General features: G+C 40.9%; 1 protein-coding gene and 1 long non-coding RNA gene across 2 annotated transcripts; both read left to right on the plus strand.

The window, feature by feature from the left end:
* The first annotated feature begins 2,069 nt into the window (after positions 1 to 2,069).
* LOC125744872 (transmembrane and death domain protein 1-like) lies at positions 2,070 to 5,965 on the plus strand. Its single transcript, XM_049017162.1, has 5 exons — positions 2,070 to 2,339; positions 3,369 to 3,557; positions 4,315 to 4,434; positions 4,655 to 4,798; positions 5,180 to 5,965. The coding sequence occupies exons 1-5, from the start codon at positions 2,282 to 2,284 to the stop codon at positions 5,377 to 5,379; spliced, it is 711 nt and encodes a 236-aa protein (XP_048873119.1). The 5' UTR covers positions 2,070 to 2,281; the 3' UTR covers positions 5,380 to 5,965.
* A 93-nt stretch (positions 5,966 to 6,058) lies between these two features.
* On the plus strand, positions 6,059 to 11,676 carry LOC125744881 (uncharacterized). The gene is made up of 3 exons (XR_007398516.1): positions 6,059 to 7,023; positions 8,169 to 8,194; positions 11,335 to 11,676. It is a non-coding gene; the product is annotated as an uncharacterized LOC125744881 (long non-coding RNA).
* Positions 11,677 to 15,348: the final 3,672 nt, after the last annotated feature.

The following is a 15,348-nucleotide window of genomic DNA, read 5'->3' on the forward strand; positions in this document are numbered from 1 at the left end:
ACAGAAAGTATACTGACTGTAGAAAGCAAACGTCAGCATGAAACAAAGCGAAATCCTGAACATTATAGGCATTTTTAGGTTCCAAAAAAGAGGGCAAGTCTGGGAATATAGAGGACTCATGGTCACCCTTGGCCTTTGAATTGGTTGTTTTTTAGGTTACTGTGGTACCAGAGTCTGCCTTTCATGTGCTGAATTGCCAAGCGTGTACTCACCTTTCTGAGCTTCCTGCTCGTGAAGAGGCATCTCCTACACTGTCTATAGTAAATGTATAGCTTGTTCAGTGCTACATGCATGCATGTCACTCCCTGTCACTTTCACAGTGTGGCGGAACGGTGACCAGAACAACACATGTGTCTCATGCCCACTATCCCTCTCATAAGGTTGTATCTGTGAGTCAAACGAGCAAAGAACCCATCTTATACTAAGCCGGTGAAGCGTGCGCAGTGAACAGATACATGAGACTGAATTGTATATTAAATGAACACTGTGGAAACAAGTCAGGCCTTGTAACAGAATTGTGACAGGCATGTGATGCAATATTAACAATAATGACATCATTTTTAAATAGATAACTTTAATGGCATGGAATCCACAATCACAGGCCATGGATCCTCCAAAGAGCATGGTCTATCCATGCGCTTGTATAGGGCATTTCTCACTATGAAACCAATCACAATTGTTATTGAGCCTTGACTTAGTTAATCAGTGCTTACTCCAAAGGTACTAATTTTGCTATATACTCCCTTCTGATACAGGTCATGCTACTTCCGCTGCCTTGGGGCTGGTCTACTGCCTCCTCCAGAACGCTGAACCCCAAAGCTAGCAAATTCTCTTAGTCTGGCCATCCACTTTCCATCTCCTATGGCTCTTAGGCATACTGCTCATCTAAGGATATCGTGAAAATAATAACAATAACAATAGTTATAGCTGTGTAACAGCACACGCAGTATTAGCATATCATGCACGCTGTGAGGCAGACAGTGTTATAGGCAAGTCAGTGAGAGAATCTGCTGACATGTGACTGCAGAAGAGCTGCCCAAGACTGAGCTTGAAAGCACCGTCCGACGCACTTCTGTGGTACAACTGCTGATAAGTGACTGCAGAAGTCGTGCTGGCAGCTGAGATTGAGTTTGAAGGTAGTGTCCGATGTGATCACGCGACGTGACTTGTCAAATATATTGGAATATGGCGGCGAGATTGGCTATGTACATTGGAATACCGCAGTGTGATAGGCCATGCACTTTGGAATGTTGTGGCATGATTGGACGCCGAGACTGGATCTTGGGAAGTAAGGAAACAGAAGTGGTTCTCAACCTTTCTGCATCGCGACCCAATTTTTACCGTGCCAGCTCAGTCGTTACCCTATATTATATAAGTCTAAATTAACGCTATGATCAACGCGCAGTGCACTCTGAAATAATGGTGTCATAATGGGACAGTCCCTGCCGTGTTATAACATTGTATCTAACAGCTAAACATATTCATACATTTAAAACAATTTATCGGCGTCAAAATCCCAAAGGAAAAAATCTAATCATGACCTCCAAGAAGCAACATTGCACCAGGTTAACACATTACAACATTTAATGTCGTACAGCTTGTAGCTGTGCGTATTTTATAGAATCCACTCATTCAACACAATACAGACTAATGAGCTTTTTTTTTTTTAACAAAAAAATCGGATATAATGATCACTCGCATATAGCGATCAATTTCACCCAGACCAGATCACTATATAAGCGGTTTCCACTGTATCTTCTATTTGAACAGATTGCTCGAACAACTTTATTATATTGGGAAATAATGAAGCTGTTTGCTAAATGGTAGATTGGATGTTAGTAAAAACTGCTGTACCATAGCCTATACTTGATCAGAGAGCCAAACAGGTTAATCATAAAAACAGCTGCCATTAATCGTTTATTGCGACTCACAATAAAACCATGCAGTTTGCCGGATTTATAGCAAAGATTTAATATTTACGTTAAAGACATTATTACAAGCACGTGACTACCTGAAAAAGACGCAACGCATTTCCGAAGTTACAGTCGTTTTTTGCATTTGCAGCATGTATGTGAATGTGCAGCGCGTTTGTAAAATGCGGTTCGCATGTGTTGTCATTTTTATGAAATTTCATTGAGCTTTCTCGTTTTTATTTTGAACTGCATATGGGCGTTTTCGGCCACCGTAATTGGACAACCGTTCAGAGTTCTAAAATCGAAAAAGAGGATTATCGTTTAAATCGTGCGCGGACGCTGGAAACATCGTGATTACCGTGTGAATTATGGAAACCATCCTGCTATTCTTTCTCATGATCAACCATAGTCTTGGGGGAGATACCGGTAAGAGCAGAGGAAATAGCGATTCCTAAAGCACCCATTATACTACAGAACCAAATATATTACAATACTGCTGTGTATTACTGCAGTCATTTATTCTGTAAATATTATTTCTAGTGCAGTGGTTCTCGGACTTTTTCTCTGATGTTCCCCTTTGGAAGCAGCTGACCTTTAATCGTTTTTCACAGTCTTTTGGAGCATCCCCTTATCTCTCGGTCTGTCTCGATCCACTTTCGCAGGGTTCACAACTATTACACAGATGCTTATCTCAAACTGAAAATCGCATGCCAGCCAGCTGACAAAAGTTGGCAACCCGCTTACATCTTGAAATAAATAATTTCTGCTTGAATGTGGATTTGGCTGCTCAGTTATTTTGATGACAGGCTAAAGTTTACGCTAAAATTAAAATACCGTACAGAAAACTGATTTAATCAATCTGATTTAGTGATTCTTGTCTTCGGTATCTAGTCTCACTTAGGACATTCAGGAATACCCTTATTCACCATCATTCACTATTATCTTCAGCCTCTTTAGACAATTAATGCTGTTTACTAATAATTACCGTGCAGATCTTTGTTCTAAATGCTTTTATTTCTCTCTGTATACAACATGTGATGATTGCATTCGTCAATCTAGAATCTATTGAAAGTTTTGCTAGGTTGTTTTACTATCATGTTAATTATAGTAATACGATGTTTAGCACAGATATGAAACCTTGGATGAACAGTGATGCTAAACAGCAGATAAGTTGTAGAGAAAAAGGCTGCTGGTGGCCACACTGATTTAAAAGAGACTGTAGAAATGCATTTGTTGTTTTGGAATTAACACGTGGGTCTGGAATCATCATCATCATCGATACTTTATTGATCCTCGTGGGGAAATTGTCTTTACGCCTCTCTCAGTTCTGTTTTGTAGAGTAAGCTGTCCGAGAAGGTCAGCCAGCCGTAGAGGTGCCCAGGGAGCTGGGGGTTAAAGTCCTCGCAGACAGCAGCCTTCATTGTCCTCAAATAAATGTCCATTCTACTCCATCAGTGGCCACGGACCTAGACAAGCATCAGCTGTGGCGTTTGGCAAACATTCTCACCATCAGAGAATGCAAGGACCTTCTCTCTGTGCTCTCCCGTCCAGAGCCCGACATCTTCCTACAGATTAATCACCTCCCCCTCCAGGACCTCACCCTGCAGCAGGTCAATCAAGAGCCCCCCAATCCCTGGGAAGCAGGTATGTCGGCCCTTGCTTGTGGTACACTGCAGGCAACCTGGTAGATTCGACCTAGAGGGAGACCTATCCCAGCACTGCTAATTTATGAATCCAGTTGGGTAATTCAGGTCCAAAGAGTAAAAGTACAGACCTGGATTTTGTTTCAACCAACCAGTTTGAATACTCTGTGGCTGTGACTCATTATGCTCAACTGGTTGGTTGAAATAAAATCCCGGTCTGGACTTTTACTCTTTGGATCTGAATGACCTAACTCTGATTATGAATGGAACAGGGCACTCTGCCTAAGAAATTTTCACAGCTGTGTGGCAGCTTCTGTCTCTCCTAGGAGCTAATTCATATATGCAGTGACATTTGTTTCCGGATTTAGGCAGAACCAAGATAAGTAACCGGTGTCACAGACCTGACGGTAGCTACTGTATAACAACATGGCTTTGATCATAGTCATTGAAGAATTTCATAAAGGCATATAATTTAGAAAATAATTATTTTTTATTTGAGAGATCCCTCAAGGATATAATAATCAGGTATAGTAGGTGGATTTTAAAAACTTGAATACGAATTTTATTTAACGTTTATTATCATATATTAAGTTGGAGAAGGATCTTGATATTGCTGTTTATTTGCAGATATAGTTTTTGAGATAGCACCAATCCTAGCAGTAGTTTATTCTCAGTCTTGTACATTAACCTCACCAGACACTTGTCTTCTGTGCCTAGTCTCATTTAGGACCCCTGTTGTGTCTTTGTGTGTGCATCAGATTACAAAACGCCATGCAATGTAGTCCTGATGAGGTGGCTGGTGAAAAATGGGAAGCAGATATATTTTGATCGGTTGTACCGAGCTCTACAGCAGATTGGCCGGACTGACATCGCCAAAGGTCAGAGGCTTGCGTGTGCGTGTGCGCGTGTGTGTGTGTGTGTGTACTTGTGTACAGCACTGTTCCAGTAACACCAGTGCAAAGGAAAACATGTGCTTAATATAGGAAATAGAGAAGTATGAGGATTTTTTTGGCCCAACACCCAAAATGAAAAAGAGCAGTTGTCCTGAATGCGGTCTAGTCTATGTGCTTGGTGACATCTACGCTGTGGTTTCTTTAGAGATGGGGAAGAACATCAATCAAGACAAGATATTAAATCTTCAGCGGTATGTGGATGGATACCATGAATATGTGAAAGGTATAAAGTCCACACTTCTGGAAATGGATCAGCGCCCACAGGCAGAGCATGAGGCGATCAGAGAAGGTACTTATGAGGTCTTACAGCATAGGGTGTTTTGCACGCAGATATGGCAGCGATGTAAAACACTGACAGCTAAACATATGTACCTGACCAATGAATTACGCCAGTTTGTTTGTGCACTGTTGACTTGGAGCACTCATTACATGGATAATCATCGTACACTTGGTGCTTAATGACTTCACACTAGTGAGTCATTTTCAAAAGCAACATCAGTGCAATAGAAATAGCTAGAAATATTTCATTTCCTTTCTGAAAGTGTGCATTTCTTGCACTGCCAGTTTATGGTAAAGGTGATGTCAGTGTCACTGGTATTGCAGTGGAGTGTGAGAACGGGGACTCAGATTCCATGCTGGTTCTCACTGGTGTTTTTTGGCTGGCTTTCAGGGAGGGACCTGACCCAGAATATCCTGAGGCCTGCAGTTGAGCGCAAGCAGCCCCCACCCTATGACCGACACCCCCTGGACGGCGTCCTGCCCCTGCTAAATGGCTTCCTGATAAGTGTTGCCGGTTCTGTCCTAGTAGGACTGGCTATCCTACTCTTAAAGCTGCGCGACTCCAGGAACGACCTGCAGAAGTTGCAGTAGCATTCCTGCAGGGGCCCTGGATGGGATCTGAGGAACACTGCCAACAGCAGTGGACCCAACAGTGCACTGGAGATTGAAAAAATCAGTTTAAAAAAGTTTGTGTTTTTAACTCTCTTGTTAAGGAAGAATGAAATAAAGAAATAAAATACAGGGATTAAAGCTCTCTGTGTTGGATTTCCATCAGTTGGATTACAGAAAGGCCAAATATGAGATCAGTATAGATCCAAAGAGGAAAATACATGGTTCTGGTCTTTGGGTTACGGACTTGCGGTACCAGGTGATAGGTAGCTGATTTGTAGGCATAGAATCTACTTTGATGTCGGTATTTATATACAGTTAATAGTGTGGGGGCAATGTACTGTACCTACCTAATTCACAGGAACTGACTCAGTCATGCCGTTGACAGTGATATCGTGTAGCGTCCTATGAAATCTGTTACATTTTTTTCCAAATTCATTTTTTTCTGATTTATTTTGATGTTTCAGATTCAGGTTTTCATTAATTAGCGAATTGAAAGAAATCAGCCTTTAAGGAGACAAAAATCTCCTAGTTTTCAGAGTACAGCTTTGATGCTTTGAAATATGTCATAATATTTCAAATAATTAAAATCTATTTTTAAAGTGGGAACTATAATACTTCGGTACTACATAGTACCATGGTTATCAACATATAGTGTGTTATGTGACCAAATACAGCTATTGTTATTTCCAGTGTAAGTGTAGCTTATTTATATAATAAATTTAATGTTTAAATTGCACTTGTATACAGTATTATACGTGTGCAGAAACACCAAACTGTCATGTCGTGGGCAAGGACAGAGGCAAAGTCCGGCATCAGGGGAAAGCAAAGGGGGCTTTATTGAAAGAAACCACAAGGTGCTGACTAAGGTGGGCCGTTCAACCTTTCCGCCTCTTTGGTAATTAAATTCTCCACTATATATTTTCATAATTTCTTGTCTGTTAGTCTTGCAGGAATGTTGAACAGATCCGTTAGGCACTGTGATGGGAGAGTGAAAGAAAAGTGTTTATTTAGCTTCTAGGGCTTAACAACTAGGGGAGCTGACTGAATAGAAAAGGTAACAGATTTGACCTCAGTAAAGTGGAAATATGCAGGACAACAAGGCAGGTATTAGGTTTACAGAACTAAAAGTTTATACAGAATGTACTACAAAATAATCTCCTCTCCTGGCTTCGTTCAAACCCTTCTCCATCTTTACAGTCGTTTCAGGAGTTGCATTGGATTTGGCTGCCTACAGTGATGCTTTAAATAGTGGAATTTTCTATATGGGGTCTTTATAGAACCTGTGTATAAACACATTGACTTGTATTAATTTTAATGCTTTAGTTCTCAAATTGAGGAATCTTTGTAGAGTGTAGAACCTATTTATAGGTTCGTTGCTGGAATAATATTCTCTCTGCTATCGATGAACTGGATCCAGTTATAGATTAAGGGGTAAATAGTAGAAGGCCATGTTGGAATCCAGACCAACTTCATCAGTGCACTTTTCATTCCCCATTGACTATGAAGGAGTCCCCTGTTGAACCTGGAGTGGTATAATCACCCTGTAATCACTCATTCTTCCTGTGCAGATGAGCTCCAGTTACGAGATGCTGGGGATCAGTCTGTATCTGGCCAACATCCAAGGTGAGGCGGCTCCCTCTGTGACTCTTACCCTTGGAGGAATGGGATGCACAAGGGTGTTGACAAAGCTGTTGGAAACATGGCACAAGGAGCCACTGTGTAGCCCTATTCATCTCTCACACTAGTGAGAGATGAATATTCAAGCAGAAGTTACCAGTTAATCTGTGAACCATCTTAATAACCCCCCAGCAGTCCTGTGACTCTTTTACTCTTATCTTTGATTTCATTAAAGTGACACCTTTTGTTAGGCCCTGATCTTATAATAATATAATTCAGTGTCAAAAAAAGCGTATGATAGTAATGTTATTGTGCTTTTTAAATTGAATTGGAAATTCTTCTTTGGCTTATAGTTTAAAGTAATATTGCTGACTATAAAATTGCTGCATTGTGACAGTACTTTAAAAAATGATGTTTTGGAACATAGTATTAATCAAACAATATTTAATACAAAACTGCAGATGTACTATTAAATGCATTTAAAATATTACTGTATTAATATCTGCACAACTTTTCTGCATTTGTAGCTGTTGATCTTGGGTAATCATAGAATTAGTCTTAATAAAACACAAGATGTCATTCTGAGGGAAATTGATAAAGCTTACACTGGGAAGAGAAACAGACGTATTCCATCGCCATGGTTACCTCATCCCCGTAGCAGGAACAATGAATCTTGAAAAGGCCATGCAGTCCCATGTGGACAAAGCAGACATTCATTAACATTTTTTTTCCACTACTACTTTTACGATTAGATAATTGCACGGGCAGGAGTTTTTGGTTGTTTGTAGTATATGTAGGAACATTCAAAGGCACATCACTGTATGCAATGTATGTACATCCCTGACACTTAAGCCAGGACATGTTGTGGAAGAAGCGAGACACAGACTAGCTTGGAGCATGAAAAGTCCTCTGCCTCAGTTGACTGCCTTGTCTTTTATCTGTGTCAACTGCAGTTCTGAAATACCTCTTGTAGAAGAGAGGTACATTTGGAAAAGATTATTAATCGTTGTAAGGAAGCATGACTGACACGAATGACTGAGTACACGTCACCTCAAAGCACAGGAACCGGTAACAGCTGGACAATGCAATGGGCTTATTTCGTTTAAATGTTACAACATTTTAAATAAGTCTCCTTTCTCCCGTTTACCCAGCCACTAGCTTATCTGCAGGAGGAAAGGTAAGTTCCAGAAATCCTGGTTACATCTAGGGTGGAGAGATATCCAGCTTTTGGTTGGACAGTTCAATTTTTCAGCTCTATGTAATTATGAATAATTACCTAATTATGAAGAATCTACTAAAAATTACTAACTAAAATTAACATTAAATTGTTCTCAACTCTGTAACATTATTTGTGGTTATTTTTTTATTTTGGTGTTCCCCCCCCCCCCCCACTCCAGATTGTTCCCCACTTTTATTTTCCTAAGGTGGCTGTAGTCCCCCTAGTGGACAGAAAGCTGTATGCCTACTGCTGAGTGGAGCTGAGGGCTTATGGCCATAAGGTTTTTGTTTGATCGCTTTTGTTAATACAGGAAGTTTTGCCAGTTCTTTCCATCCCCAAATCAAACCAGATGGCCTTTTAAATGGCTGTCTGGTCCACAACAAATTTAGCAGCCAATAATGTAATAACTATCAATAATGCAATAACATAATAAATTTCTCCATTTTTAATTTAATAAATGTTGATAATGTAATGACGTATTTTGCAAAAAGTTATTACATTATTGGTTCAGAAAAGGTATTACATTATTGGTTAGTGATTACATTATCAAATTTTATTACATTATGAATGGAAAAATTAGTATGTTATTGCCAGTTATTACACTCTTGGCTTTTACAACAAGCCTTTGAATCCACTTGGCTGTGTTTTAAGCTACTATGCCATCGGAGTTTGCCTTTCATGTGCTGAATTGCCAGACTCCCTTTGCTGAGTTCCCCACTGCCACATCGCGAGGGGCGGAGGACTCTAGGGCAGGCGTCAGAAGTACAAAAAGGGCTTTGTTGTCAAAACAGGTGCAGGGAATCAAACAAGGGCTGCGAGGGGTCAAAACGGGAAGACTAACCCTGGGAACAGGAGGGCTGACGTTAATGACCGGACTGGGGAACACAGGACTGGGAAGCAAGTATATAAAGGACTAATGAGGGACTGATTAGATTCAGGTGTTGACGTTTACCAGATTAGAATCAGGTATAACGAACAGGACACAGCTGGGAAGAAAACAGCAAGATTCTGAAGGACCAGCAGCGACCCCTGCTGATCATACCAGGGAATAGGCAGGTTGGGTTGTGAAGAGGCCTCACTTAGACACCTGTGTAGGCTGACACTGGACGAGTCCTGGGATACGGATTTGTATGACAAGCAGGAAGAATCTGGCTCCTTATTCAACAACACCACCCTTTGCCTAAAAATGCTAAATGGGCTTTTTTTTCGGTCGGCTGCGTTTACAAATGCAAAACTGATATACAGTTGTTCACTTCCGTGTCATGCACGTTTGGTCTGTGGAATAGCTGGTTATTTGGGCATTTTCCAGTGTTTATTGTAAGATGCACCATTCCTACTTACATTTGAGTGATTGTCTGCTAGTTCATATTCCTCTCTGCGGACAAGGATTTTATCTACCAATTTTAGTGATAGGAAAGCAGTATTTTATGCAGTTCAGGTGACTGACTGAAGGCTAACCCTCATCCTTCTCTGAGCTACTCCCGGAATGATACCAGAACTAAAAATAAATTTGTTTTATTTAACAGGAGAACCCCCCCACCCCACGGGTAATATTTTTCAAAACCCACCCAATAATGAAATGTTAAAGTTCCATGTGAAAAGATACTGAATTGCAAGATTGCTTTCAAATGACTGGGCCAATTTTCGTTCTTTATATATAGCTTTGATTTATGATAGCGAGACTCGGGAAGAAAGAAAATCCTTCAAAAACATTTAGTATGTCTTAAACCCGGGCGCTTTTTACCTGAATAGAGGCAAAATTAAATTGAAAAGCAACAGCTTCTTTTGAAAGTAACAGTGAAAGAATGTGATCCAGTTACATTAAAGAAAAGTCTTATGAATAAATGTCTCTGGAAAAAAGCTTGGCTGGAAAGGGAAAAAAGCTGAACGCTATGAGCATCGTGCAGAACAGCCATTTGGGACTGACATGAAGGGGGGGCTTTGGATTGGGGTTAATATATAAAGACATGAAAATGAGGCAGATAGATGTCCCTACGACCAAGGATTTTCATTACACCTTGTAGGCAGCAAATCTTACTTGGCAGAGTTTGCCAAAAACACGGGCTAACATTGTCATTAAACCATCCCTATCAGATTCGTCCAATTAAAATGTTCCTTAACACTCGCGCGCATCATGGAACCAGATAGTGGGTAACACATTCAGATGCTACCATCCCACGTAGCTTCACTTATAGAAAACTGCAGTTACATAATTCGATATTAATTTTAGAGCAAAATAAGCATCAGATTTTGCTTTAAATATAACTTGTTAATGCTGACCTGTTAAACGACAGTATATTGATTGAGTAAAATATGTATAACAAGCAATGCTGTTTTTTGATGGAATTTCAGGGTTATTTTTCCAAAAAATACACTTTCTGTTGCCACGAGTATTTCTTAAGCAGCAATATCAAAAGGCCTTCCAGCCAAATTGCATTTGCTAGACGGAAACATTTTGCAAAAGATCCTGCAATTTTTTTCAATGCCGCCTAGATTACTCCCCGGTGCCAAGCGGGGGCAGGTGCCCACCTGCAGCTTTCTGTGCCCAGTAGGCTCAGCATGGACTGATAAGTGAGTAGTGTGGCACAGCATCGCTTTGGCACCTCCCTCTTCACCCCGGAAAAGGTTCACCCATTTCCCTGCACTCATGTCATCTTTTCTGACATTGATAACAGCTATGACATAAAGTCCCCACTAGAGGGAGACCTCAGTTCCCTCCACTCCTTGAAGAGAGTGTCTGTAGCGTCAGTCGCTGCCCACATGTCTATGTGATGGATACATCCGGGAGTCAAAGCTACTATTCCTACATTGCATCCTAATTAGTACTATTACCGTTACAATGATTCATCCATCCTATGGGCAGGGAACAATACAGAATGGGGTGCCACAACATTGCAGGGCATACACACAGATTGGCAACTCCGAATTACCTTAGCTTTGGGCTGTGGGGGGAAGCCAGTACTCGTAGGAAACGCACATGGAGCCATGGCAAAGCCTTGAACAAGACTTCCAAGGACTGCCAAGATATATACCTTTAAACATGTTCTTTGACTGCCTAAGACATTTGCACAGTATTGCATTTTATGCTGTGTTCTTAGTTGGAAATTTCAAACAGAACACGCCTGGAAGTTGGAGGAACCTCTGTAATCCCGACCTCAGAATTCAAGATGGCTGCCCCCTTCATCAACAGAAGTGAAAGCTCTAGTTATATACGGTATATCAGGGCTTTTGTCTTATTTGGGTCTCTTTAAATCGGTCGTACACAAAGTGCTGCCCAACCACTGTGGTTGCTATAAACTTATGTTGCTAACAATGAACCTGGCTAGAGAATCGGCTGCATGGCTTCTGACTTGTCCTGGAAGATGGCTAAGTCAACGTGAAGTAATTTCTATCTCCGACTTTCGACCTTCAAGGTAAATGGTTAATCTCCCCAGGCTTCTTAAGTGCTGCTTAAGTGCTTCTAAATATCTGTTTGTAAATTTTTTTCTAAAGAAAAAATGGAAATATGAATTAAAATTAAAATAAATAGTGAAACTACTATTGACAAGTAATGCAATCTATACAGTGTATACATTTTTAGCTAACACCACATAGATTAAATAGGTTTTGTTTGAATTGAGGCGCTCCATGTAAACAATCCCTTTTTGCACTGTTGTGGCACTTAACATTTGTGTGGTTTTCTAAATTAGCGTGGGGACTGATACGCCTCTGATAACAGGCAAAAAGCAGCTAAAATGCTTCCAGTGTTCACTGAAAAAAAATGATATTCCAACAATTATTTTACAAACAATGACCAGATTTGGCTCTGTTTCAATGACAACTTCATTTATTAGTATGTATTTCGATTTCTTAGTGTCTTGAAGTCTTAGTGACCTAATGCTTCAATACAGCTCTTTTCTTGTCAAACGGACAGTATTTTCAATAGACAAGACTGTAATGTAATGGATTGCAGATTTGTTATTCATAACCTGCACCAGCAGACCCACTTAACCCGCTGACATCAATTAGGGAAGATGACGGTTCTGGAAAACAAATGACATTCACTTTTAATTATTATAATACTAGTAATTGTAGATTATTATCAATAAGGTTTGAAATTATGATAATTTGACCATGTTTCAGCCTGTCATGTGTTGACATATTCTGATGCTAAAAGGCCACTTCTGGTGAGCCAGCTGAGAAGGTTTGGTGTAGGACCTGCCTGATGAAACTTTCTGTGTAGGCTTCTTCTACAGCTTTAGCTGTGACTCCTTGGCTTGTATCCTGTGGGCAAGAGTTACACAAGGGTGCCCTGGCTGAGGCACACATCTCCAATAAGGAACTGCTGCTCCTCTCTGTGGCCATACCAGGCTTGTAGCAACACAGGAACACAGCCAATGAGCATGCAGTGTACCATCTGCATCCAAGTACGACCACCTATTTACCCAGTGAGCTTGGAGACTATCCCAGGAAAGCAGGGAGCTTGAGGTAGGAGAACATCCCAAACTGGATCCTTCTCAATCCATACTACCACATGGTGTCATACAGTTTGAGCGATTTCAATGCACCATTTCTCTTTGCTTCAGGAGAAAAGAAGCACAAGGAAAAGGAGAAGAAGGAGAACTGCACATAGACAAAGTCTGATTTGAAGCCACGGACCTGGAAGTGTGATACTTCTGAGCTAAGCACTAAGCCACCGTGCCTCCGTCATGTGCGATAGTAGCTTGCTCAAATAATTTGGTGATCCAGTTAACTCTGCATATTTCCATGCATAAGAAAGCCAACCACATGTTGTGCCTTTAGGAAATAACCTATGAAGCATGACTTTTATTTCATGGAGCAATGGCAACTATAATTGGATTATCATATTAGCAACTTCGCATGGTATGCTCTGAGTTACAAAGTAGATCTTTTCATCCTCTTGCTGCTATGTGGACCTTCAGCTTCCACAAACCACAACAGGACAGGACGGGGACACATAAGCCCCCTCACTACTCGACACTTGTAGGACCGGTTGCTCAACATTGTAGTGGTTCGTCACCCTCTTAGTCTTCTTCGTGACCCAGAAGGTGACCACCATCCGCTTCAGGGGGTGGTGCGTTTTGAAACTGCCTGAAAATGCTTCATTTTTAACGCAGGATGTAGTTTTTCAAAAGCAGGCTGAAATGTAGTTTACTCAGGTCAAACCCAATGGGATCGACTTGTTCATGAGAATCAATGATCTTACATCCAAGGAGCAAAGGCTTAATGCTTCAAAGTCACTGTGCTTTTACACTGGAACACAGTTTTACCATCACCAAGCCCTTCTAATTTGAACGTTGGTGTCCATCTAAAATAGCCAAATGCCCACTCAAGCATTGCATCTTTGTGACACCGAGAAACAGGATGAGAGGTCTGGTTAAGGAGACATTACTTTGAGGGCCTGTTGAGTATGTACCTGACCCCTGGCCTCACGGGGGTCTATGACAGTGGTTCTCAGTTGGGGGGGCTGCGGCCATTGAGGGGCCCTAGCAAGGACAGAGAACGGGTCGGGCCATTTACTTGAAAAGCATAGGAAAAGGAACAACATTGCTATGGAGATTTTTTCAAAACAAGAAGAATGATGATGTAATTCTGTTTATATCAATATATATATATATATTTATTATGTGTTAAAATTAGGGTTTTATTAAAGACTTTTAATTGAAACTAATAGTATTCTTTCCTGGTTGTAAAGAGCACAGGAGCTTCGGTCATGGAATTACACAGAATCCCAGAATTCACCGCTAAAATCAAATCTCACGGAGAAGCTGACAGGGGGGAGAGGCGCGGAAACATTGTTACTCGGTTCATTTAATTTTATTTCATTGTTAAAAATATTGTGCTTTGCAATATTTGATGTGACGGCGAATACCTTAAAATGATCTTTTCAGGTATGAAAGCTCACGTTTGATGGTTGTCAGGCTTCTGATGTTAGAGCCATTTGCCAAATAGCTTTTAGATTTAGTTTTATTTGTTGATACAGATTCACCTTCTGAGAGCAATAAACTGAGAAAAAAGTGTCAGTGGAGTGAAACCTTATTTGAGTCACGTTCAAAAGAAATTAATTTATTTGGCAGTGTAACCAAATTAAAATACGTTTATATTAATAAACATTAGCAAGTGTAGTCATCCTTGCAGAACGCATACAGGAAAAAACAATATCGTAACCTGTGTCGGGGGCCCAAACATGTTTTCCTGGACAAAAAAAGACTGAGAACCACTGGTCTGTGGTGATCACACTATGTAACGTTCGCTAAGCTTGGTGGGACCTCCATGAATCTGCCTCATCTGTGGAACATGGTAAGTAATCAGTAACAACTTTCCTTTACTATCTGTCAGGAGGGCCTTGAATTTTGTGCCGTGCAGAAGAATCCAGGATGCCAGATCATTAAAAGTGGAGCAGTCTTTAGGCTCGACATGGGGCAGAAGGTTCCTTAGGTTTTCACCATGAGTGGAGCCTTTAAGGAAATGCGTCTGATATACGTATTTCAAACAATCTAAAATAGATGATGCTATCTATCCCCAAGAAGGAAATCTGTCCCATCAGATCAGTAAGAATGGAACAAAGTAGACAACTCAGCATTAGGATCTTGGGGCGGTTTTCTATGACGCAAATAGCCTGCAAATACTGACGAGGCGTGTGACTTTTATCAGGAAAAGTCAAGCAAATACCGGAGTGGGTCTCTCTTCTCTGTCCCCTTCATGAAAGACCTTCAATGAAAAACACTGCACCTGTTTGCCCACACGCTTCATTCACATGAATGGTCTAAGATACGCATTTCCTCCTTCCTCCCCTTAATGTTAAAAAAGAAAGAAAAAGTCAATTTGTTTGATCATGTCAGTCTGGGTGTTTCAAGCACACGACGGTGGTGAAAAATACCCCCTGATGTGTTTACTTTGGTTATGTAAGACTTGCAGGTCCCACAAAGGCTGACTTATAACAAAACTTTCAGTCGGCACAGACAAAGGAAAGAGGGACGGCTCGACACAGAGGCTGCCTGAGTTGCTTCCTGTCTCCTTGCAGACTGGGTGGCTGTAGGGCCGGCGTGTGGTCGCTAGACCTGGACGTGGTGCTTTTTGCGTAGAAGATACTTTTCCTTTCACCCATCTGC

This window comes from Brienomyrus brachyistius, chromosome 6 (genome assembly GCF_023856365.1).
Source record: "Brienomyrus brachyistius isolate T26 chromosome 6, BBRACH_0.4, whole genome shotgun sequence".
Lineage (NCBI taxonomy): Eukaryota > Metazoa > Chordata > Actinopteri > Osteoglossiformes > Mormyridae > Brienomyrus > Brienomyrus brachyistius.

Bases quoted from the DNA above. Each gene is read 5' to 3' on its own strand.
- LOC125744872 (XM_049017162.1), top strand. From the start codon at position 2,282: ATGGAAACCATCCTGCTATTCTTTCTCATGATCAACCATAGTCTTGGG. The intron at 3,558-4,314 runs GTATGTCGGCCC...TGTGTGCATCAG, and splicing joins CCCCAATCCCTGGGAAGCAG to ATTACAAAACGCCATGCAAT. The intron at 4,435-4,654 runs GTCAGAGGCTTG...TGGTTTCTTTAG, and splicing joins CCGGACTGACATCGCCAAAG to AGATGGGGAAGAACATCAAT.